The sequence below is a fragment of the Sus scrofa genome, chromosome 5, assembly GCF_054392235.1.
Source record: "Sus scrofa isolate SSC_HxYL_T2T_F1_AM1 chromosome 5, Sscrofa_HxYL_maternal_Yorkshire_Landrace_v2.0, whole genome shotgun sequence".
NCBI lineage: Eukaryota > Metazoa > Chordata > Mammalia > Artiodactyla > Suidae > Sus > Sus scrofa.
In genome coordinates this window covers 26,929,533-26,952,171 of record NC_139387.1, presented here as the reverse complement: position 1 = coordinate 26,952,171, position 22,639 = coordinate 26,929,533, and the positions used below count along the sequence as shown (strand labels likewise).

Genomic DNA, 22,639 nt, shown 5'->3' with positions numbered 1-22,639 from the left:
CCCTGCAGATGTGTCAGGAATACCAGGGATCAACTGCATCTTGGTCACTTAAGCCTCATCAAATAGCCTTCCCGAGGAAGAGACCTTTCAGCTCTTAAGCTTGGGCACCAGCCCAGAAGGAGAAACTGAGGCAAGCTTCCCCTCCCAAGAGGGTCATTGCAGCATGAGACCCAAGGGAGCCCTGTTGGCAGCTCCTGTCCAGCCTACTGTTCCTGGGTGCTAATTCCCAGCACCGACCACTCAGAAGAGGGGATTGGCTGTGGAGCTTGAAAAGGGGGCGTTGCCACTACCTAGCCAAGGGTTAAATAAGGGCTCAGGGAAAATTCTCCGGAGAAGCGCGCTTTCGCGGGTTCCCTCAGCCAGACCATGACCCAAACCCTCAAGCTCGCTTCCAGAGTGTTCCATCGCGTCTGCCGTGCTCCTGAGCTGGGTTCCAGAGGCTCCGACTCAGCGCCTCGGGGATTGGCCGACCTCCCAGGCCCCTCCACGCCTGGTTTCCTTGCCGAACTTTTCTGCAAGGGGGGTCTGTCACGGCTGCACGAGCTACAGGTAGAAGGGGACCCCGTTCCTGGGACTGAATGCTGGGGAACCTGGCTGTCACAAAATTCTACTTGCAGGACGTGGGAGAGAGGGCCAGTGAGAATGGATGCCCATGAATTATGGAAAAGACAAGTTGGGACTGGGGGCGGTGGCTCACTGGGCGCGGAGTCCATCCCCACACCCAGCAGAGCAGTGCGTTCAAAAAACGCCTTCTCCCTATGCAGAAGCCTGGAGGCCGGGTAGGTTCAGGACAAGTGTGCGGGAGGCGGAGTACTTTCCCCGCGCAGGAAGCTAGTGCGCCCCTATACATTTGAGGGGGGGGTCCTCCTGAGATGGAAAGTCTATGTGAGGAACATTTAGAGATTTCTCCGCCTCAGCTCGGCCCAGGTGACCAAAGAGAGATCCCGAACGTCAGCTTTGCGCAAAGCTCCTCCGTTTTGCCCATCACACTCAAACTTTCTAGGGATAGGAAGTGGGGAAAAAGAGAAGGAGGGGTTTACAGCATCAAAGCCATACGCTGGTTGGGAGCAGAAGCTTCCCCCTTTCAAAGCTCAGTAGCCAAGTCCCTTGGCATTGGCACGGTCCTAGCTGGGAGTCCCCAGCCCGAGTCTCCAGTGTCCGCTGCTCTGGTTCTCCCAGGTGCAGGGTGCCGCGCGCTTTGGCCCAGTGTGGTTGGCCAGTTTCGGGAAGGTGCGCACGGTGTACGTGGCGGCCCCTACGCTCGTCGAGCAGCTGCTACGACAGGAGGGACCCTTGCCCGAGCGCTGCAGCTTCTCACCCTGGACGGAGCACCGTCGCCGACGCCAGCGGTCTTGCGGACTGCTCACCGCGTGAGTGCTTTGGCCCCAAAGCCCCGACTGCCTTCCTTTCTTGTGGGGGGTCTGGAGACAGTCTGGGGGTGTGGAGGGAGGTCGGTCGTTTCTTCTGGCAAATCGGGGTTCCCACCCCAGTCTGATTTCGTCCAATCTCGGGTAGAGTCCGGCTTCCGCCCGCCCGCCCGCTTCCCCCTGCGTTCACCTCTTATCTTTTGAGGCTAGAAACTTGAGAAACTGCAGAAGGGGCTAAGGTACCATAGTCGTAAGATTCTGTGACTCAGCTTACCTAGGAACCCAGGCCCCTCCGGGGCAGGAAATGAGTAACGAGGAGGGGGGTTGGAAAGTGGGCACAAGCAGGGGCAGATTTCTGTAACACCAAGGGAGCAGACGCAGTCCCTCTCCGGGCCACCCCAGCCAAACACGCTCCTTCTCCAGAGCAACCTGCCCGGTCGGGCCACCTCTGCATACCACTGTCTGCCCTGATGCACCCCTTCTCCTCGCCCTTGCAGGGAAGGTGAAGAATGGCAGAGGCTCCGCAGTCTCCTGGCCCCGTTGCTCCTCCGGCCTCAAGCGGCAGCCCGCTATGCCGGGACCCTGCATGACGTGGTCCAGGACCTTGTGCGGCGACTGCGGAGCCAGCGGGGACTGGGCGCTGGGCCTCCCGCCCTGGTTCGGGACGTGGCAGGAGAGTTTTATAAGTTTGGACTAGAAGGTGAGTCCCCAGGCAGGGACCAGCAAAGGAGGCACCCGGCCAGGGTCTCTTGGTGCCCTGACAGCGCCCCCTCCCGGCCAGGCATTGCGGCGGTGCTGTTGGGTTCCCGCCTGGGCTGCCTGGAACCCGAAGTGCCGCCAGACACAGAGACCTTCATCCGCGCGGTGGGATCGGTGTTTGTGTCCACGCTCCTGACCATGGCGATGCCCAGCTGGCTGCACCGCCTCGTGCCGGGACCCTGGGCCCGCCTCTGCCGCGACTGGGACCAGATGTTTGCATTTGGTAAGGGACAGAAATGAAGTACGCGTGGGGGAACATAAAGCTGTTCAGGAGTAGTGAGGCATCCCTGTAACTTGTCCCCATAGCCCAGGAGCACGTGGAGCGGCGAGAGGCCGAGGCTGCCATGAAGAGCCAGGGAAAGCCTGAGGAGGACTTGGGATCTGGGGCGCACCTGACCTACTTCCTCTTCCGGGAAGAGCTGCCAGCCCCGTCCATCCTGGGGAATGTGACAGAGTTGCTACTGGCTGGAGTGGACACGGTGAGGTTCCCCTTCCATGTCAGGAGCCCCACTTCCGCAGCTTAATCTCCCCACTCTCAGGGGGCATTTTCCTGCTGCAGAAGATCCACTATGGTCCCTAGGTCAGCTTGGTTTAGCACTCCCTGGATTCCAGCCTACTTCATATTCTGCCTCCTATGCTGGGTCCCCACTCTCACACCTCCGATGCTTCCAGGTGTCCAACACACTCTCCTGGGCTCTCTATGAACTCTCTCGGCACCCTGAAGTCCAGATGGCACTCCATTCTGAGATCAAAACTGCTTTGGGCCCCAGCTCCAGTGCCCACCCATCAGCCACTGTTCTATCCCAGCTGCCCCTGCTTAAGGCAGTGGTCAAGGAAGTGCTAAGGTGAGGGGGCAGGAGAGGAGGAGCTAGAGAAAATGCTAGGGAAGGGGTGGAAAAGCAGATAATGGAAGGGAGTAGGGAGAAAGAGCAGAGGAAAATGGTACTCTACGCCGGGCCAAGAATAGGTTTGGAAGGTGAGGGACATGAGAAGTTGGCTACAGCCCCCAGCCTCACCTTGTTGTCTCCTTTTCATGCTCTGCTGTCCAGACTGTACCCTGTGGTACCTGGAAACTCCCGTGTGCCAGACAAAGACATTTGTGTGGGTGACTACATTATCCCCAAAAATGTGAGTAGAGCCTATGGGCCCCCTTTGCTAAGCCATCCCTCACCATCTTGGGACTGGTTCTCTTCTCAAATACTCCCCATAAGCCCTTCAAACACTCTCCTTGGCCTGAATGTCTCTCTAGGTTGTAATGGGGCAGTGGAGAAATCTTTCCAAAAGTAGCCCCAGAAAATTTCCCCACCACAACCAACCAGTGTCTGCCTTTGTCCCAGTGCATAGATCCCATTCCCCACTTCCCTCCTGGCATTCCTGGGACCAAACTGACAAGTTTGTGTTTTTCCCTCACCAGACACTGGTCACTCTGTGTCACTATGCCACTTCAAGGGACCCTGCCCAGTTCCCAGAGCCAAATTCTTTTCGTCCAGCTCGCTGGCTGGGGGAATGTCCAGCCCCCCACCCATTTGCATCTCTCCCCTTTGGCTTTGGCAAGCGCAGCTGCATGGGGAGACGCCTGGCAGAGCTTGAGCTGCAAATGGCTTTGGCCCAGGTGAGTGATCAAGATCTTCTACCTTCCCCATACCTTAGAGATCTAAAGCCATGAGCTCTTTTCCTGACAGGCATAGAAAAATATATAAGATTTGGGAGTCTTTATCCTCAAATATGTCAATCCCACCATATGCCTGGTGGATGAGTGAGAGTATTTGGACTTTGTACCTACTGTCAATAACCAAGATGTCCCCTACCAGTCGCAGGTGCCATTCCAACATTGACTATCCTAACAGTAGTAATGTCCACTACCAATCAAGCCCACCATTGTAGATCCCTCCCATAGTAATAGCTTTTTTCCTCCCTTTCCAGATCTTGATCCACTTTGAGGTGCAGCCTGAGCCAGGTTCTGCCCCAATCAGACCCATGACCCGGACTGTTCTGGTACCTGAGAGAAGCATCAATCTACAGTTTGTGGACAGATAGTCCTGTGGAAGGAGGCTGTCATCATCACCATTTCTCTCATCATAGGGGTTTATTAGGCATAAGACCAAGGGATGTATATTCCCTGAGGCTCAGCTCTCTGTCCAAACGGGTTGGAATGACCATAGCAAAGTACTTGAGGCAGCCCTGACCAAGGAGTGAAGTATGCACTTGGCCTGACCCAGCAGGCCCTGAGAAAACCATGGTCCATTTGCCTGTTTAGCCCTTCTGGTTATATCGTATGCATTCTTCAAGGGCCAACTCAGTTTTTTGTTTTTTGTTTTTTTGTCTTTTTGCTATTTCTTTGGGCCGCTCCCAGGCTAGGGGTTGAATCGGAGCTGTAGCCACTGGCCTACGCCAGAGCCACAGCAACGCAGGATCCGAGCCGCATCTGCAACCTACACTACAGCTCACGGCAATGCCGGATCGTCAACCCACTGAGCAAGGGCAGGGACCGAACCCGCAACCTCATGGTTCCTAGTCGGATTCGTTAACCACTGCGCCACGACGGGAACTCCCCCAACTCAGATTTTAACTAATAATCATGGGTGGCTGAGGAAGAATTCAACTACTGACCTTTTGGGGCTTCACAGTGTTCACTGGCTGGTGCTGCTGGCTAAACAGTTATCACAGCATGAGCTAAGTAATTGTACTTCTGATCTGCACTTGGTTGATCCTCTCTCCTTGCATGTGACTTCTTTGAGAGGAAGGATGGGGACTTATTATCTTTAAAATGAGAATTGCAACATTTATTTCAGGTTCTCTCACTTTTTTTTTTTGTATTTTTTTTTCTTTTTTGCCACACAGGCAGTATGTGGAAGTTCCTGGGCCAGAGATCAAACTTAGGCCACACAGCAGCAACCAGAGCCACAGTGGTGAGAACGCAGGAGCCTCAACCCATTAGACCCTCAGAGAACCGCCCCCCGTTGTCTTTATATCCCTTGCCAGGGCCTACCCTCGACTGGGTGACACCATACATATTTTCACATTGTATCTGGACCATGTGGCAGAAGGGATAGGCAGCTACCAGGCGCTGCCTTTTCCTCATCTTGCCCATAGGAAAGTGAGTCTACTCTCACCTGTTTATGACTTTTTACAAAATGCTCCTTGGCTATCTGGTCACTATTAGGTTGGCCTGCCCCACCACTTAGGTATCAGGCAGAGATGTCTTTGGGGCTGTCCCTGCCCAATCCTTTTATATATTGAAATATTTTATTTTATTTTATTTTGCTTTTCAGGGCTGCACCTGTGGCATATGGAAGGTCCCAGACTAGGGGTCAAATAGGAGCTATAGCTGCTGGCTTATGCTACAGTTACAGTGATGCCAGATCCCAGCTGCATCTTTAAGATACACCACAGTTCCCGGCAATACCAGATCCTTAACCCACTGAGTGAGGTGAAGAATTGAACCTGAGTCCTCATAGATACCAGTTGGGTTCATTACCACACTAAGCCATGACAGGAACTCCTGAAGTTTTTAAATATTGTTTTTAAATTTAAAAATATTAAATGTTCCAACCTAGACTTTTGACTTCTTTCCCACTCTTACTTCCTACAAGACCTGGAGGCGAGATCCTTACCCAAATCTTCCACCTTGGTTTCTCAGGTCCTGGGAGTGACCCCCATAACAATGGGAGGTCTAGACACCTAGAAGAATGGTTTACGTTGCAAACCCAGACATGTTTCTGTCTGTAGTTGGGAACAGAAAAATCCGGCTCCCTGTAAGAGATTAAGGGGGTGGTGTTGAAAAGTAGCTTCAACCGCTAGGCTGTAATGGGTGGGGGAGCCAGGAACTTGCTGAGATGCCTAGAGGCAGCTGACTCTGGTAGAAGAGTGTTTTTGGAGTCTGGACTGCTGGAACCGAAGGATGCATTAGGATGGCCACTCTCCCCTCTCTAGCAAAGTTGCTCCGAGGTAATTTTCTTCAGAGAAAGACAAGGATACAGGCAGAGGAACAAACAGACAGACAGGATGAAAGCCGAATGTGGGGGTGGCCAGAAGCCCTAGGGCACCAAGGCAGGAAAAAAGGGGTGGGCAGCAGGAGCCTCTGTTTTCCTGAGTCAGCACCCTCTGGCCCCCCAGAGGATGGGCTGACTTCTCCTCTTGTGATGTATATAGATTAACTCATCTCCCACAAAAATAAATCTCTCAGCACACTCCCCAGTTCCATTGTAGCCTAGATTACCCTCCTCTTGTCAGGACTTGCCCCCCTTCCTCCTGCTCCCCTCCATTCCAATTAGTGGATGGAGACAGATTTCACTTCATGCTTCCTCCTCCTCCCACCACCTCAGTCCTGGCCCTAGACATGGCTCCCTGACTACAGAAACTCCATTAGCCATCAGCCTTCTGGGGGGTATCTGTTTTATGTTAAGATCTACAGGGGGACAGGGTAGACCCAAGGCCCTGTGCAGAGACCAAGGTTTTCGTGCTTTTACTCCCCCTCCTCTCAACTTCTCCTCTGCTGGGTTTTCAATCTCCACCCCCACTCCCTATCACTGAACTCGACTTGAACCTAAGTAACCTGATTTTTTTTTTTTTTTTTTTTTTGGCTGCACCTGAGGCATGTGGATTTTCCCAGGCCAGGGGTGAAACCCACGCCACAGCAGTGACCCAGGCTGCTACAGCGAAATGCCAGATACTTAACTGGCTGTGCCACAGGGAACTCCGTATGTGACCTGATTTTTAGCAGTTTTGAGCTTGGAGGTTGAGTAAAGCCCTTCTCCCTCTCAGACCCTTTCCCTGGAATCAGTGGTGAGGGTTTTGCACACTCCTCATTGGGCAAATAGGACTGCTCACCTGAAGAGGGCAGCAGTTTCTATGACCCCTTTCTTGGACAAGAAGGCCACCTCCATACTTGGCTTTCATCCTTTCTTGGACAAGAATCTCTTAAAGGTGGAAAAAGGGAAGGAGAGAGGACCATGCTGAGTGCTGGTCCCAACCTTCGTACCAAGCCCCCCCACACTGGAGGAGGAGGAGAATGTCCTGTCTCACTCAGCTTGGTTTTAGGACCCAGACTGGAGATGGAGACACTGTGTCTGTAAGTGTGCCTATGTCCTTTGGTATGGCTACGCCTCCATGCGGAGTCCTCCCTGGGGACAGCCCAGGCTTGGCCCAGGAAACCCCACCTGTGTCTTACCTACCTAACCCCTATTTGCCAAGATAGGTACTGGTAGTCGCTTGGAGTTGCTGTCTCCCTTCTGGCCCACCAGCTATTCTGCAAATGGCAAATCAGTGACGTCTGGCCTTTCTGTCTCCCTAGGTGGGGAAAGTGGCAGATTCTCTCTCTAGGGAAACGATTTCCCACTGGAAAAACGGGGAGGCTTAGCCACTTTGATCCCCTCTGAGGTTGGAAGTGATGCACTTCAACACTTCCAGGTAACTCAAAACCAAATACAGCTTTGGTTCCTATATTCCCAGGCAGGTCTGAGTGCCAGCACCATGGACAGCGGCCAAGACCCCTTTTGGATAGGGATGGGGGAGACCATGCCCTGGGCAAGGATATGTGATCTTTAATAGTGAAGCATTGTCCCCAAAACATCCCCAAGGAGGAGACAGAGCAGAACTTTCCCTGAGAGAAAGACCAATAATAGGAAAGGCCTCTGGATCTGACTTAAGCAATGTTATGAATTATTTTAATTGCTGATGAATAGTTCACGTAAAAGATACCATCACTCATAATACACAGCCCAAGGCCTCAGGAGGGACCTTGGCTTTAGGCTGACATTTTAACAGTCCTTCCCAAACCTTTTCCCTATAAACAACAGTCCTCTATGCTGCTGCCTTCAAGCACAATATCTTCCAGTTACTATCACTAGCTGGGGTACACTAGGATCAGACCTGTGATCCTGAACTGCCATCAGAGTAGCTTAAACTGAGGTTGGAGACTCATAACCCTGGGAAATCCTGTCTCACTCCAAATAAGTCCAATTCACTTTATACCCCTTCTCTGGGTGAGCACATTTCCTGGTAGGGATTAATAGAAGCCACAAGATCCTGAGAGCAAGAAGGATAGCTCCAGCCTTTCCCAGCTCCCGGTGTTTAGGGGGCTGGAGAAGCTCTTATTCTTGCAAATAACCACCATCCTTAACATTTGCAATGTCTATTTCCCCTCGTATTTTCCATTATCTATTATGATACTCGACACAAATTTCCCAGGCTCTGTGCAATTCCAGACGAAAAACACATTCTGGAATTTGTTAACCAGCTATTATTTGAAACAAATGGACCATCAACTAGTCTAGAAATCTTTTTATGCCATCACTGATCTTCTTTGCAGTGGCATTCAACCTGTCCCTCATTTATCCTCAATCCTACCCTGTGTGGTAGACAGGAAAACCACAATGGAAGGATTTTTTTTCTAAATCACACAACACGCAGGTATCAGGTCCACCCCTTAGATACTTCTGAGCACTGCCACCTAGCAGTCAATGTGAATTATTCACCACCAAGTGGGAGTCACACCTCCAACTCAGAATCCATGGTTGCATTTGGGATTTGCAACCCCTGCAGAGAAACCTCCCCACATCTCCCAAAAAAGCCCCACATGAGAAAGGAGTCTCCACGTGCATATAAATGATTCTTTATGCCCTCCCCCCATGCAATGGGGGGTGGAGCAGGGGGAAGTACCCCCGCCCTCATGCAGGGAACGGGAGGTCAATGTATACTAGTCTTATTGCCAGCTGCCCTGTGGCCATAGGGTGGGGAATGGGGGGGGTCTACAGCCCCTTTCTTCTGGCATTGGTCCCCCTTCACCAAGTCACCGTGGAGGAGCTGGGGGGCTGGAGGCCCTAGGAGCTGAGGTAAGGACGGTTCTCTAGGGAAGAAAAGATGTTCTTCCCACCTGCCCACTGGCACCAGGACGAGTGTGAGGAGCTTGAGTGGGGCTGGAATGTCATCCAGGTGTCTCTACCCAGTGGGCAGTAGAGGCCAGACAATGTCTCCAGCTTGAGGCTGCCCACAGAGATCCTCAGTGGTGAGGGCAGTGTGCCCCAAACACCTTGTCCAGGTAGTACCTCCAGCAGCCATGACAGCTTATCTCTGGCCGACGCATTGACTCAAGATCCCCGCTCCTGGGGTTCAGTTCAGACCGTGGTGACCCTCATGACAACCTCACGGCCAGAATGAGAACTGGAACGGGCATCTGGTGGCCGCAGCTGTCCAAGGAGATGCAGGATTGTGTAACCACAGCGCTGAGGCAAGAGCGTCCGCATGCGCTGGGTAGCTGGAGGGCGGCTAGTGGCCCCAGAGGGGGGGCCCGTCCGTGAGGTCCTGGGGCCCGGCTTCCCTGCCGTCCCTCCCCCTGCATCTCCTCCTATGTCCTTGGTCTTATCGTAATTCAGGACCTTCCACTGCTGGTTCACTGCCTGCCAGCGCTTGAAGATACGGTAGACAGAGGAGCCTTCATGGACGATGAGGCCTGAGCAAGAGGGATAAGAAATCCAGGGTCAATTGCTGCCCAGACCTAGGCCAGAGGTACTTAAACATTTCTTCAGGGTGAGAAGATAGGACTGCAAAGGGCCTGAAGAAGCAGGGAAGGGAGAGGCACCAAGACAGCCCTAAAGGCTCCCAATGGTAGAAAATGTGACTATGAAACTGTGGGAATGGCAGGAAGTTAAGTGTGTGAATTAGAGGAAGATGAGGAGCAAATAAGGTTAAGAGAGGTACCCTTACCTATGCAGACGACATCCATGAAGCCATACATGCCGTAGCAGATCTGAAAGAGCAGATCTTGCCGTTGCCACTTGGCTGAAGGGCTGAGTGAGGACCAGATGAGCCAGGAGATGCTGGCAACGAGGAAGAGAGAGCCCAGAACTATGGCTGCAATCTGGACCTTCTCAATGACCGTCAGGGAGATGGCCTGCCACTGTATGGGAGAAAAGGCTCCAAAAAGTCACGGAAAGAGGTGGAGGGCAAGGTTAGGGTGGCCCTGAATAGGAGAATGCTCCAAGAGATTTCCTGAAATCCTTAAGGCAGGATTAATAATCTGTCTTCTCTGTGCCTTGATCAAATCCAGAATATGGCACTTCTCACATTGTTTGAGACTGTTTTTTGTTTTATTTTAGAGAGGCAGGGTCAGCCAAGTGCTCTGAAGCCAGACCATCCATCACTTACTGGCACAGTAACTTTGAGCAAGTTTTAAAATCTCTTTGTGCATCAATGGTCTCCTATTTAAAATGGAGATACTAATGGTACATAACTATTAGGATTAGATTAGAAGAGTTAATGCACACCAAGAGCTTGACACATAGAAAACCACATATCTCTATCAATAGTAGCAGCAGCACTACCATCTTTCCCTCTTTTATTGTCCCAATGCCTAGAACAGTGCCCGGAACACAAGGGGCACCCAGTGACTGACTCTGTAAGTAAATGAAGGAGGGAAGGATTTACAGACAGTCAGGAAATTATGGTAACCATGGGGAGCACAACTTGAAGCAAGAGTAAATGGATGAAATAGGCTCCCTGAAGGGGCCCTGATTCTAACTGCTGAAAGGCCTCTGCCCCAATCTCAGAGTTCTCCCCTTGCACCTCACCTGCAGGGGATTCTTGGTGCTGATCGCCAGGACCTGGTACTTGAAGTAGCAGAGCTCACAGCTCCAGGAGCCCCTCTCGCTGATCCAGCGGATGAGGCAGGGCTGGTGCGTGCAGCGCACAGAGCCGTCGCAGCGGCAGGGGCTCAGGAGCTCCCCCTGGAGGAAGAGTAAGGTGGGTCCCTGTCAGCTATTGCCACCTGACCCCAGTCCTTTTCATTCAGGGAGAGGGAAACCTCTTCTTCAATTCACTCAGTCTCCCACGTTAAAAAAAGGACTCAGGCCTTTCAACCAAAACAGGGCAAGAGACTAAAGCTGCAGCCTAAAAAAAAAAGTTAGAGCTCAAGGTAAAGTTTCCTGACACAACAGAAGAGAGGTAGAGAGGCAGGGGGGAGTGTGGTTAGCCGGTGAGTACTGGGTCTTCGCCCGTGACTAGATTTTGAGGAGGGTGCTCTTTAAGGTTTCCCAAAAGGAAGCCCACTTCTTAGGATCTGGAGAGACAGGAGAGGTCAGAGCTTCTGAGCCATGCCTTTCTAACCCACTCCAACACTGAAAAGTACTTCCCAGATGTGGTGCAGACAGGGATGGCTTACTGTCCTAGGTTTCCAAGTATCAAAAGGGGAGGTAAATCCTAAAGGAGGGAATACCCTTTAATGAAAGAGTAATTCCTCACGACATAGAGACACCCCCCTGGTACTGTCCCGGGACAACTTTGTCTATAACATTAAAACAAGGAATAGTCTTTGGAAGGAGAAGGAAAGTTGTGGAATGGGAAGTGAAGAAAAGTGCCCCACTGAGAGAACTATTGAGTAAGGCAAGGGCTGTGGCTGCACCCCTCTTTTCAAGGTGGTAACCAAAGCATTCTCCTCTCTGCCCACCTCCCAAAGAATAGGTCTTCTTAGCCTACAGAGACTCTGGCGTGGAGAGAAGTGGGGGAGAAAGGCTGTCCTGGTTAAGGCGTGAGAGGGATTTTGAGCCCTTCTAGAATAAAGCCCACTCCTTCCTGGGGCCCCTGATCCCCTCCACCCCACACCTGGCACTGCAGGCGTCTCCAGCCAAGTCCTCACCCTATTTCCACCTGGGGTCCTGGGTCCCGCCCAGCTTCCTCAGGCCCCGCCCCCCTGTCCGCCGTCTCTCCGGGAGCCCCAGGTGCGCGCCCCCACCCCTCCCCTCCCCGCCCCGCCCCGCCGGGTGCCCAGGCCTGACCTGCTCCGGGCCCTGAAAGCAGATTCGGCACTGGGGGGTTCGGAGCCCGCTGTCCAGGCTGCTGCTGAGCGATAGGGCGTCCAGCGCGCCCGGGGGCGGAGGCGGCGGAGCGGGAGGCGGCGGGGGTCCTGCCCGCGGCTCCTTGTCTCCAGCCAGGCCCCGGGCCCGCGGCTCCGACCCGTAGTACTCTTCTTCGTCGCCGTCGCCGTCCGGGGTCGAGCAGCCAGCGAAGGGCGCCCAGCCGCAGCCGCCTCCCCCGCCCCCCCGGGGCTGCGGCTCGGCCCGGGGCCGCCCCCCGCCCGTCAGCACCAGCAGCTTCAGCTCGTTCAGGAACATGCGGAGCCGAGACTTGAGCATCGTCCGGGCGCCGGGGGGCGGGGGGCGGCGTGCAAGGGGGGGCTCTCAGGCGGCGGGGGAAGGGAGAGGACAAGGCCGGGAAGGGGGCGAGCGCTGGAGAGCCGAGCCCGGTCGGGGTCTTCGGGGCCTGCGAGCGCCGTTCACTGCTGCCGCTGCCGGGGCTCCGGGGCTTGCGGGGCCGAGAGGGCTGGCGGCCCGGGGGCGGTGGGGCGGGCAGCCATGGCCGGGGCAGGGGGCGGGGAGGGGGGGCTCAGGGTGCCGCGCCCCGCGGGTCCGGGTCCGGAGCCGGCCGGGCCTCCGGGGTTACGCGACCCGGTCCTCCTGCGGCGGGGCCGCTCCCCATCGCTGTCCTACTGGCCCCAGTCCCGCTCAGGCTCCGGGCTCGGCTCGGCCTGTGCGCTCGGCGGTGGCAAATGGCGGCTCCTTCCGGCGGCGGCGGCGGCGGAGACCCCCCCGGAGCGGCGGGCGGGCGGGGCGGGCGGGGCGGGAGCCGGGGAGCCGGTGAGGGACGGAGGGAGGGGCGGGGCGGGGAGGGGGAGAGAAGTGGCCGCGGCTGCGCATCCCCGCCCTGCCCCGCGCGAGCAGGTGTCCCCAGAGGCGGGGGCGAGTGTGCGAGCCTGGGGAAGGGTGGAGGGAGGGGAGTGGCCAAGGAAGGGGGGTGTGCACACGGGTAGAAGAATAGATGTGTGAATGAGGGTGTTGGGGGGGGTGAGCGGGTGAGGATAGAAGGTGAGTGGTCAAAGACGCAGGTGCATCAGGGAGGAAGAGACTTGTGCAAAATAGGAGTGTGCAAAGAAAGGGCTATGCAACGGTCTGAGGTGAAGTGAGTGAGCAAGAGATTGACTCGACCAATAAACACTTTTACACAAAAGACTGAAAAGTATGCACAGTGTGGGACTGTGGAAAAGAGAGGAGTGTGTAAGGGATGAAATTGGTATGAGAAACAGAAGTGTGTAATTGTAATCTGTGAAGAAGGTGAGTGAGCAAAGGAGACCAGAGTGCTAAAGGGATGAATGTCTTTCCAGGGACTCTTTTTCCCCACCACCACTGCACTGAAGTGAACAACACACACACACACACACTTAGCTCTTTGCTTTTTTTTTTTTTTTTTTTTTTTAATCTTTTTGGCCACCTCAGAGGCAGGTGAAAGTTCCCCAGCCAGGGACTGAACCAGCGCCACAGCAGCAACCTGAGCTGCTCCAGTGACAATGCTGGATCCTTAACCTGCTGCGTCACAAGGAAACTCAGCTCTTTGCTTTGATGGGGGTCTTGACTCAGAACCAGTTGTACCTCCTCATCACATTATTTGTGCCTTAAACTTACATCTTCTCTTTTCCAGTTCTGAGGGAAAAGGAATTACAGGGGAGCCCATTGGATCAAACACACAGGGAAAAAATTAATTAGTAAAAGAGTAATTAACAGGAGAAGGGAGGGTACAGAATCAGGAACAGACTGCCAAATTAAGGCTCCTCGATAGAAAGTGATTAAAGGGGGGTAATGCTCTTATGAGGCATTCATATATTTTGGATGGATGAATGAATGAATCAGAAAAATGGGCTAGAGGAGTTCAGAGTTCCCACTGTGGCGCAGTGGGATTGGTGGTGTTTTGGGAGTGCTGGGATGAGGTTTCAATCCCTGGCCCAGCACAGTGGTTAAGGATTTAGTGTTACCACAGCTAAGTTTTAGGTCTCGACTGTGGCTTGGATCTGATCTCTGGCACAGGAACTCCATATTCTTGGGCGGCCAAAAGGAGACAAAAAAAGGGGGGGGGAACCCAACTAGTATCCAGGAAAATGCCAGTTTGATCCCTGGCCTTGCTCAGTGGGTTAAGGATCTAGCTTTGATACATGCTGTGATACAGGTCACAGGTGTGACTTGATGTGGCATTCCTGTGGCTGTGGCATAGGCCCTAGCCTGGGAAGTTCCATACCCACAGATGAAGCCCTTAAAAAAAAAAAAAAAAAGAGTTCTTGGAGTGCCCGTCGTAGCTCAATGGTTAATGAATCCAACTAGGAACCATGTGGTTGTGGGTTTGATCCCTGGTCTGGCATTGCTGTGAACTGTGGTGTAGGTGGCAGACTTGGCTCAGATTCGGCATTGCTATGGCTGTGGCATAGGCCAGTGGCTACAGCTCCATTTCCACCCCTATTCTGGGAGCCTCCATATGCCATGGGTGCAGCCCTAAAAAGACAAAAAAAAAAAAAAAAAAAGATGAAAAAGGGGCTGGAACCCAAGCCAACATAGAGAATGACTTCTATCTGTTTTGTTGTTGTTGTTTAGGGCTGTACTTGCAGCACATGGAAGTTCCCAGGCTAGGGGGTCTAATCAGAGCTAAAGCTGCCAGCCTACGAAGTGTCTTCGACTTATATCATAGATTGCCGAAACGCCAGATCCTTAACCCACTGAGGGAGGCCAGGGATAGAATCTGCATCCTTGTGGTTGCTAGTCAGGATCGTGACCACTGAGCCACAACAGGGAACTCCCAGAGAATGAGTTCTATTTTAAAGACAGTGAGTTGTAGGGGGGCTTCATTGGAAGGTGAGGCTAAAATGAACCCTGCTGGTATGGGAAGGGAGTTCGGCACACTCAGAGACAGACTTCAGGAACGTTCCTAGCAAAACAGCCAATGGAGCAATTTAGCCAGTTTAGACCTTGAGATGTTTCTTACTAGTATCCCAGCTGCCCTTGCCAGCAAGGGCCCAGAGCTAGAACTTTCAGAATGCAACATGGAGTTCCAGCCATGGCTCGGTGGTTAATGAACCTGACTAGTATCCATGAGGACTCAGGTTAGATCCCTGGCTCCGCTCAGTGGGTTAAGGATCCAGCATTGCTGTGGCTGTGGTGTAGGCTGGCAGCTACAGCTCTGATTCGAACCCTAGCCTGGGAACCTCCATATGCTACAGGTGTGGCCCTAAAAAAAAACAAAAGACAAAAAAAAAAAGAATGCAACACAATTTATGTTCATCTCAAGCTTGACATCCTCAGCCAGATGGTTAAGGAGAACAGAAGTTAGGGTGCAAGGAGAGCAAATAGACTAATAGAATGGTTTCAGATATTAGACAGTTTATCATTAATGAGACACTGATCCTTACGTTTCCTTATCCCCATTCCCCCAAAGGGTTGGGAGATAAAGAAGTTGGAGCCAGTAAGACAAGAGAAGCCAGAGAAACCTGCCTATTGCCTACCTAGATGTCTGTGAGTGGGGAACATTTGTTCTGTGGAGGGACAAAGGCTAAGGAAGCTTGCACTGGTGGAAGAGAAGGCCACTCAATGGCCCCATATAAAAAGTTAGAAGGTTTGGACAAGGGCATAGTCATTTTTATGCAATGTGGTGGTAACTTCCTTGCACACACTCATTCCTATATCCATCTGTATATGATGTATATAATAGCGTGCGCGCGCGCGTGCACACACACACACACACACACACCATCTTAGTGCAGAAAAGAAACTTTTTTTTTGGCCCCACCTGTGGCATATGGAAGTTCCCGGCCAGGAACTGAATCCGAGCTGCAGATGTATCAACGTGGGATCGCTAACCCCCTGCGCCTGGTAGGGTTGAACCTGTGCCACCACAGAGACAACTAACTCAACGGATCTCACCCCGCTGCACCACAGCAGGAACTCTGGAAAAGAACCTTAAAGGTCAAGTATTCCTGTTTCCAGCTCATTAATAACCTCTCTGCCAGGAGGTATCTAGATTCTGCTTTAACACTCCCAGGGAGAAATGGAAGTTCTGAAGAGGTGAAGGCACACTACCTTGCCACGCTTCCTGTTGGATTACTGTATTTATCTGCCTTCCATCAGTCCTTTAATGCTAGTTTTGCCCTAAAACGGGTATTGTGTCCTCTCTATTTTATATGATCACGCTGCCGGCTATATCTTTACATATAGCCTTTTCACTACCTTAAAGGGCTAGTGCCTGAGACACCAAAAAAACTCATGTAGCAAAAACCGTACATTTACACAGGAAGTAAGCGTTCGGTAAAAATTTGTTGAATGAGTGAATGAAACAAAGACACAAATGAGAATATGTTTTCCGATGGCGGTGGTACATAAAGGCGACAGCACCTCCTCACGTCCCCAGGCCCCCCACTCTGCATATAGAGTGACAGACGCATAGTGACACTGGAGTTGGCGCTCCGGCTCGGCCTGCAATGGGGAATTGGGATCTGGGTGGCCCAGGTTGCCATGGCACCGTATTGGACTCCACCTTCTCTAGGCTCCCGCCCCCCCCTCGCCAGAGTTACGGCAGCCAGTCACGTGCCCTACAGCGTAACCACACCTCTGCTCCTCCAAGCAGTCAAGCGGTCACGTGTGATAGCAACAGATCACGTGGCTGCCATCGCCCCTCCGCCCCTTTCCCTTCCCCGCCCCCTTCCCGGTCAAATAGGCTCCAAGCTGCCTTTCTGCGCACGCGTACTCTGGTCACGTGTTCCGAACGTCCGGCACATTCGCCCCGCCCTGCCAGTTTCCGCGCGCCTCTTTGGCAGCTGGTCACATGGTGAGGGTGGGGGCAAAGGGGGCCGCTCTAGCCTGCGGCCTATGTCTATGGTCGGGCCCGTAGAGTCCAGCTGCCCCAGACAGAGCTCGAGTGCATGGCGCTGCAAGAACCGGCTCCGGGGCCCCGATAACGGGCCGCCCCCGCAGCTCCTGACACGGGGCGAGGTAAGTGTAGCCCCCTTCCAGGAATAGGGACCATTCTAGTCCTCCCCGGCTTCCTACGCGGGCTGGTCTGGAAGGGTCGCTCGAGGGCGGGAAGTGGTGCAGGGTGTAGTATGTTCCTTTGTGGTCATAGGGAGGTGTAATTTAAAGGACTAGGTGAAGGGTCTTCAATGCAGGGGGTGTGTCGTGTGGGATTTCCCTTGTACAGGGCTTGATAGTCCCAAAGAAGAAGGAATTTTTTAATTCTAGGGCCTCACGTGGCTGGAGGGCTTTTGGTTAATCATTGTGTTACCTAGGGGGGTCGGCCTTATGGAAATTTGGGGAAGGGACGGGATGCTGCTCTTGTTGTCTTTGGGATATGTTTTGTGCGAGACACTTTGTTGCCGCAGGCTCATAACTATTTGAACTCTGGAAGGGAATTTGGTGGCAGGAGTCTCTGTGATTGTAGGGTCTCATCTGGTCTGAGAATGGCTACCTCCCGGTATGAACCAGTGGCGGAGATTGGTGTTGGTGCCTATGGGACCGTGTACAAAGCACGGGATCCCCACAGTGGCCACTTTGTGGCCCTCAAGAGCGTAAGAGTCCCCAATGGAGGAGGTGCTGGAGGGGGCCTGCCCATCAGCACGGTTCGTGAAGTGGCCTTACTGCGCCGGCTGGAGGCTTTCGAGCATCCCAATGTTGTCCGGTGAGAAGAAGGTGGAGGGTTGGGAGTGGGTAGTAAAAAGGAATAGACAACCTGTAGGTGGGGAGTGGTGGTTGAAAGAAGTGGGGACCCTGAAGGAATAGGGGAAGCCATGTTAGGTCAAAGATGATTGATCACTGAGTGACCTTTTGTTCTGGCCAGGCTGATGGATGTCTGTGCCACTGCCCGAACTGATCGAGAGACCAAAGTGACCCTGGTGTTTGAGCATGTGGACCAAGATCTAAGGACATATCTGGACAAGGCACCCCCACCAGGCTTGCCGGTGGAGACCATCAAGGTGAGTAGGATGGACATATACTGAGAAGTAAACTGGGATCTTTGTAGTAGCATCTGTTGTGGCTTCCAGTATGATGCCTAGTTTCCAGTTTCTCTGTACCTCCCCCTTCTAAACCAGGATCTGATGCGTCAGTTTCTAAGAGGCCTAGATTTCCTTCATGCCAACTGCATCGTTCATCGAGACCTGAAGCCAGAGAACATTCTGGTTACAAGTGGTGGGACAGTCAAGCTGGCTGACTTTGGCCTGGCCAGAATCTACAGCTACCAGATGGCACTTACACCTGTGGTCAGTAGAAAGATGGTAGCCAAAATGGCTTCTGGTTAGTGGGAGGAGAATGCTTGCTCGTAGCAGTTGGGAAGTCACGTGTTTTTTACGTGCTTGACTTCAGTGAAGCAGTTGTGCTTCATGGTAAGGAGTAGGGACCTCATCGACCCTTCTTATTCCTATTAGGTGGTTACACTCTGGTACCGTGCTCCAGAAGTTCTTTTGCAGTCTACGTATGCAACACCTGTGGACATGTGGAGCGTTGGCTGTATCTTCGCAGAGATGTTTCGTCGAAAGTATGGGGCCCAAATAACCCATAATTTCCCAAATCTCTTATTCATAAACCACATCCATGTCATGGCCACTCTTCTACTTGAGTACTCCTGACCATCTGGTCTATAACCAGAAGCTCTGAAATATCCTGGAATTAGGAATTCCATAGCTCTTTATTCTACATACCCGATGTTCTGAGCTACTAAGCTGTAATCATTCTTCCACCATATGTTTGAAAATGACTGCTGTCTTATGTCTTTTCTCACCTCAGGCCTCTCTTCTGTGGAAACTCTGAAGCTGACCAGTTAGGCAAAATCTTTGAGTAAGTGATTGGGAAGGGAAAAGAGTTTTCCATTCTTAGTCGTCCTCTTTCTGCTGAGCCCTGGTTGGAAACTGGCTCTGCCCCTGGGGGTGGGGGCTAGAGACGGGCCCTCCTGACCAGAGTTCTCCTGTTTCCCATAGCCTGATTGGGCTGCCCCCAGAGGATGACTGGCCCCGAGATGTGTCTCTACCCCGAGGAGCCTTTTCCCCCAGAGGGCCCCGCCCAGTGCAGTCGGTGGTACCTGAGATGGAGGAGTCTGGAGCACAGCTGCTACTGGTACTGGGCTTGGGTATGGGCACAGGGTGAGATTGGGGTGAAAAAACAGCAGTATAAAAGGGACCCAAACACATTGTGATCACTGAGACTCATTAGTGGATGGGCTAGTTTTCTCTTGCTGCTTTGAATGGCAGTCCACAAAGAGAGATAGAAAAGAACCCATTCTAGATATTGTTAAGGGTGAGTAGAAGTCTATTTTGTTTTCTTCACAGTTTTCTGACCTTTGCCTCCCTTCTTAGGAGATGCTGACTTTTAACCCACACAAGCGAATCTCTGCCTTCCGAGCCCTGCAGCACTCTTATCTACATAAGGCAGAAGGTAACCCAGAGTGAGCAATGGAATGGTTGCAACAGAACCAAGAGAAGAGAAGCCAACACTTCCCTTCCTTTGAACACTTGAGAGTCCCTTGCCGAGAAGTCGATCTCTGCCTTCATCTCTGGGGTGTGGAGACGACTGCCTCTGTCTTTTTACAGAGAATATTTTGCTGCCTTAATGACATTCCCCTCCCTCCCCTCCTTTTGAGACTTACCCCCCCCCATTTCCTTACACCAAGGGGTATGTTCCTTGCTCTCCCCTTCCCTGTACCTTGATACTAGAATCCTTTTTTATACAGGAGAAACAAAACAAAGAAATACGGTCTTTTTTCTGGGAATGTTTTTTCCTCTGATTTAGGGATTTGAAAAAAAAAAAAAGAAAAAAAAAACATTTGGAAGATGGCACTTCCCCACAGAATCATAGAGTCTATAGAGTCAGTGGAGCTCCTTAACTGGCAAAAGAAGAAAAGGCACTTATGTTGCTTTTTTGAATATAGAGTTTAAATGGCTTTTATTTTTATATTTACTGAACTTCTTCAAACTGGGTCCAGCTTATTACAAGAGTTCTTGGTGGTTTTCTCCCTGGCTTTGTCCCTGATTTACCCTTGGAGCCAGGATGTGTTGAGGCAGTCCAGCACATGGAAGGGAGAAGAGGGGAAACAGAGCCAGGAGTTCCTCCGACCTCTATCCCATCTCATGCACTTTCAGGAGCTTTCCATATCCACTTAGGGAGAGAGGAAGGAAGGTTTTTTTATTCTTTATAATCTTGTTCCCAACAAAACATGTCAAGGCATAAAGCCTAGCTATTCAGTCATCTAGGGAACATGGCAAAAGACCTTTCCTTTTTCCTCAAACAAAAAGGGCTGTAAACCCCAGGTTTTCCCTAAGGGAGGGGGAAAAAAAAGGCTTAGGGAGAGCAAACAGCGGGAGAAAAGTCAGAAGGATTCAGCATCTCATAGAAAGGCACTAGGGTTGGCTCGAGGGTCCTTCTGATTCCGAAATCTCATTGCTAGCCAAACACCAAGGATCTGTAGAAGCAGAGGGGAAGAGGTGAGCAACAATTTTGAATCTCTGGGACTAAGACTTAACAGATGTAGAGAAAGGACATTAGGCAACTGGAGAATGTTACCTCTGTAAAGCTAAAGAAGAGTCCAACACCTCCCAGGATTTTCAGGGCTTCATCTGAATGCCTAAGAAACTTCTCTCCACACATCTGACATGAGGGGCTCCGGCTCTTGCAGATCTGAGGATAAACATATGGGAGTTAGGAGAATGCAGAGTTGCTATGCTGCTCTAGTCTAATACCTAGTGGTGAATGGCCCTAGAAATTATATTCCCACTTCCTGATCAGCATCCTACAGCCTGGAATCCCATGTGGATGATTCCTTGGCCTCTGTATCCACCCCCACTCCTACCAGCACACAGCCCTCAATAAAACTGAGCTGCCAGTCACAAACTCAAATCTGCCAATATGGCACTGTCCTTAACCCAGTTTTCCTACCCTCTCCCCCCACTTTTTCTGCACCAACTCACTGCAGTGCAGAAAGCATAATCTTGTTGATCCAGGGTTGTGAGGTTGAACAAGCCACAGCAATCAAAACTTCTTTCCAGTTCATTCCGAGTCTTGTTGCTCATGACCCGCCAAGAAGCATTGATGATATCTGTCTGGAGAATATATCAGGCAGAAAGAAATTATTGCTATTGCTAACCTTAATTAAGAATCTCCTTACATCCTGATCTCAGTTCAAGTGCCTCAGTTTTCCCTGTTCGAGTAAAGGGAGTTTTCCTTCAGAAGTAAAGGTGCACATAGGGATAACTACCCACTTTCTCCTGGATCATCCTCATGGACAATTAGCCAGACATCCCAGAGGAAGGATATGGCTCAAGGGTCTGAAGGTAGTGGGCCTAGTAATAGTTTTTGTTGCCCGACTGAGTAAGGAGTTAGTGCGGGGGGGAATAAGTACCTGAAGGGGTGCCACCTTACCTGTTTGCTTAGGTTAATAGCCAGACATGAGCAAGAGATTCCAAACTGGAAGATGAAGACCAAGCCAAGGATGATCATGTACTGAGAGGACGAGTTAAGGGAAAAAAAGTCCCAACAGATTCCTTTATGTTCTATCTGAGCTTACCTATTCATAGAACTTACACAACCAAGTCAGTTGAAAACAATACAGTTAATCAGCTTTATAGAGTATGGTATGGAGGGGGCTCGACCCTTCTAACTTTTTCCTAGCTGATTCAGCCCTCCCAAGAGCTCCAGGGGCCCCATCACTTCAGGTCAGGATACAAAGAATAGCAGTACTTGATGGTGGTTGACAGCACCCACCAGTCCAGCCACCGCAATGAGAAGAAGGAAGACTCCCACGGCTATGACTCCTCCGATGATGTGGATGCTGGACACCAGACCCAGGCCTTTAGCCCAAGCAGCCACTCCAATGAGCAACAAGCCTACCAGCTATGGGAAACAGAGCAGGATGCATCTCAAATAGTTTCAGTATGCACCACAGCCAAAGGCTTTAGGGGAGAGGGGCAGGGGTTGGACCACAAAGGAAAATTGTGGGAATGAGAGAGAGGAGGTGCTACTATCAGGGCCAGGAGCCTCCCTGGCACTCTGCCCCCCTCCCATCGGAAGTCAGAATGGCTGGGTTGGGAGGTGGTAGAGATAGGAGAGTCTATTAATATAGAACGGAGCATTTAGCTCATCCATCACTTCTGTTTGGGAGAAACTGAAGGAGGGCTGGGCCTTTGTGCCCACAGCCTTCACTTCATTACCCCCACCCCCAGACAAACCCTCTGATCACCGGAAGTCTCCTCTCTTCCCACGGAAGTCCCCAGGAATTCCCTCTTCGCCGGAAGTTCCCAGGAATCTTCCCGGAACCCCCAGTACACCCCTCTCCCCACCGGAAGTCCCCTAGAGATTCTCCTCACTCGCCTTTCCGCCCGTAGCTTCCCCCACCACCAAAACCTCACCATGTAGACCACGTTGAGCGCACACAGCGCATTCTTGGAGCAGGCAAAGCCTCCGCAGACCATCTCCCCAGCTTTGGGGACCCAAGTGGTCCCAAGGACTTGGGGGGAGGGTCGCGGGGACCGTCTTCTTGGACTCCGACAGCTTCTGTCTCTTTAAATCGAGTCTAGCCAAACCTAATCCTTTGCGCCTGCACCGTCCCACCCCTGCCTTTGCATTGGCTAAACTCGGGGCTAATCCAGAATTTCGATGGTTTGAATGCCAATCAATCTGCATTGCGTCACTGACCCGCCTGCCAGCTCCTCCTTTAGGTTCTTTATTGGA

General features: G+C 52.0%; 4 protein-coding genes across 5 annotated transcripts; 2 read left to right on the top strand and 2 right to left on the bottom strand.

Annotated features, from left to right (window-relative positions):
• Nucleotides 1–329: 329 nt before the first annotated feature.
• CYP27B1 (cytochrome P450 family 27 subfamily B member 1) lies at nt 330–5,684 on the top strand. Of its 2 annotated transcripts, NM_213995.1 has the most exons (9): nt 332–549; nt 1,180–1,370; nt 1,865–2,067; nt 2,149–2,349; nt 2,433–2,605; nt 2,799–2,971; nt 3,176–3,254; nt 3,541–3,738; nt 4,050–4,912. In NM_213995.1, exons 1-9 carry the CDS (start codon nt 367–369, stop codon nt 4,161–4,163), a joined length of 1,515 nt encoding a protein of 504 aa, NP_999160.1. In that variant the 5' UTR covers nt 332–366; the 3' UTR covers nt 4,164–4,912. The 2 variants fall into 2 exon arrangements, 1 of the variants encoding a protein (NP_999160.1); XR_014845311.1 differs by lacking the exon at nt 2,799–2,971 and having other exon boundaries at nt 330–549; nt 4,050–5,684.
• Nucleotides 5,685–7,764: 2,080 nt separating this feature from the next.
• Nucleotides 7,765–12,396, bottom strand: MARCHF9 (membrane associated ring-CH-type finger 9). Its single transcript, XM_021091899.2, has 4 exons — nt 11,897–12,396; nt 10,694–10,849; nt 9,831–10,023; nt 7,765–9,576 (listed from the first exon to the last, which is right to left on the bottom strand). The coding sequence occupies exons 1-4, from the start codon at nt 12,251–12,253 to the stop codon at nt 9,242–9,244; spliced, it is 1,041 nt and encodes a 346-aa protein (XP_020947558.2). The 5' UTR covers nt 12,254–12,396; the 3' UTR covers nt 7,765–9,241.
• Nucleotides 12,397–16,854: 4,458 nt separating this feature from the next.
• CDK4 (cyclin dependent kinase 4) lies at nt 16,855–19,608 on the top strand. The gene is given in 8 exon segments (NM_001123097.1): nt 16,855–16,921; nt 17,367–17,603; nt 17,763–17,898; nt 18,016–18,183; nt 18,349–18,458; nt 18,707–18,757; nt 18,898–19,033; nt 19,273–19,608. Coding segments are annotated over 7 exon segments (912 nt in total). The 5' UTR covers nt 16,855–16,921; nt 17,367–17,385; the 3' UTR covers nt 19,366–19,608.
• Nucleotides 19,609–19,841: 233 nt separating this feature from the next.
• On the bottom strand, nt 19,842–22,472 carry TSPAN31 (tetraspanin 31). The gene is made up of 6 exons (NM_001444499.1): nt 22,318–22,472; nt 21,635–21,802; nt 21,332–21,412; nt 20,881–21,012; nt 20,477–20,590; nt 19,842–20,375 (listed from the first exon to the last, which is right to left on the bottom strand). Exons 1-6 carry the CDS (start codon nt 22,378–22,380, stop codon nt 20,301–20,303), a joined length of 633 nt encoding a protein of 210 aa, NP_001431428.1. The 5' UTR covers nt 22,381–22,472; the 3' UTR covers nt 19,842–20,300.
• Between the last annotated feature and the right edge of the window lie 167 nt (nt 22,473–22,639).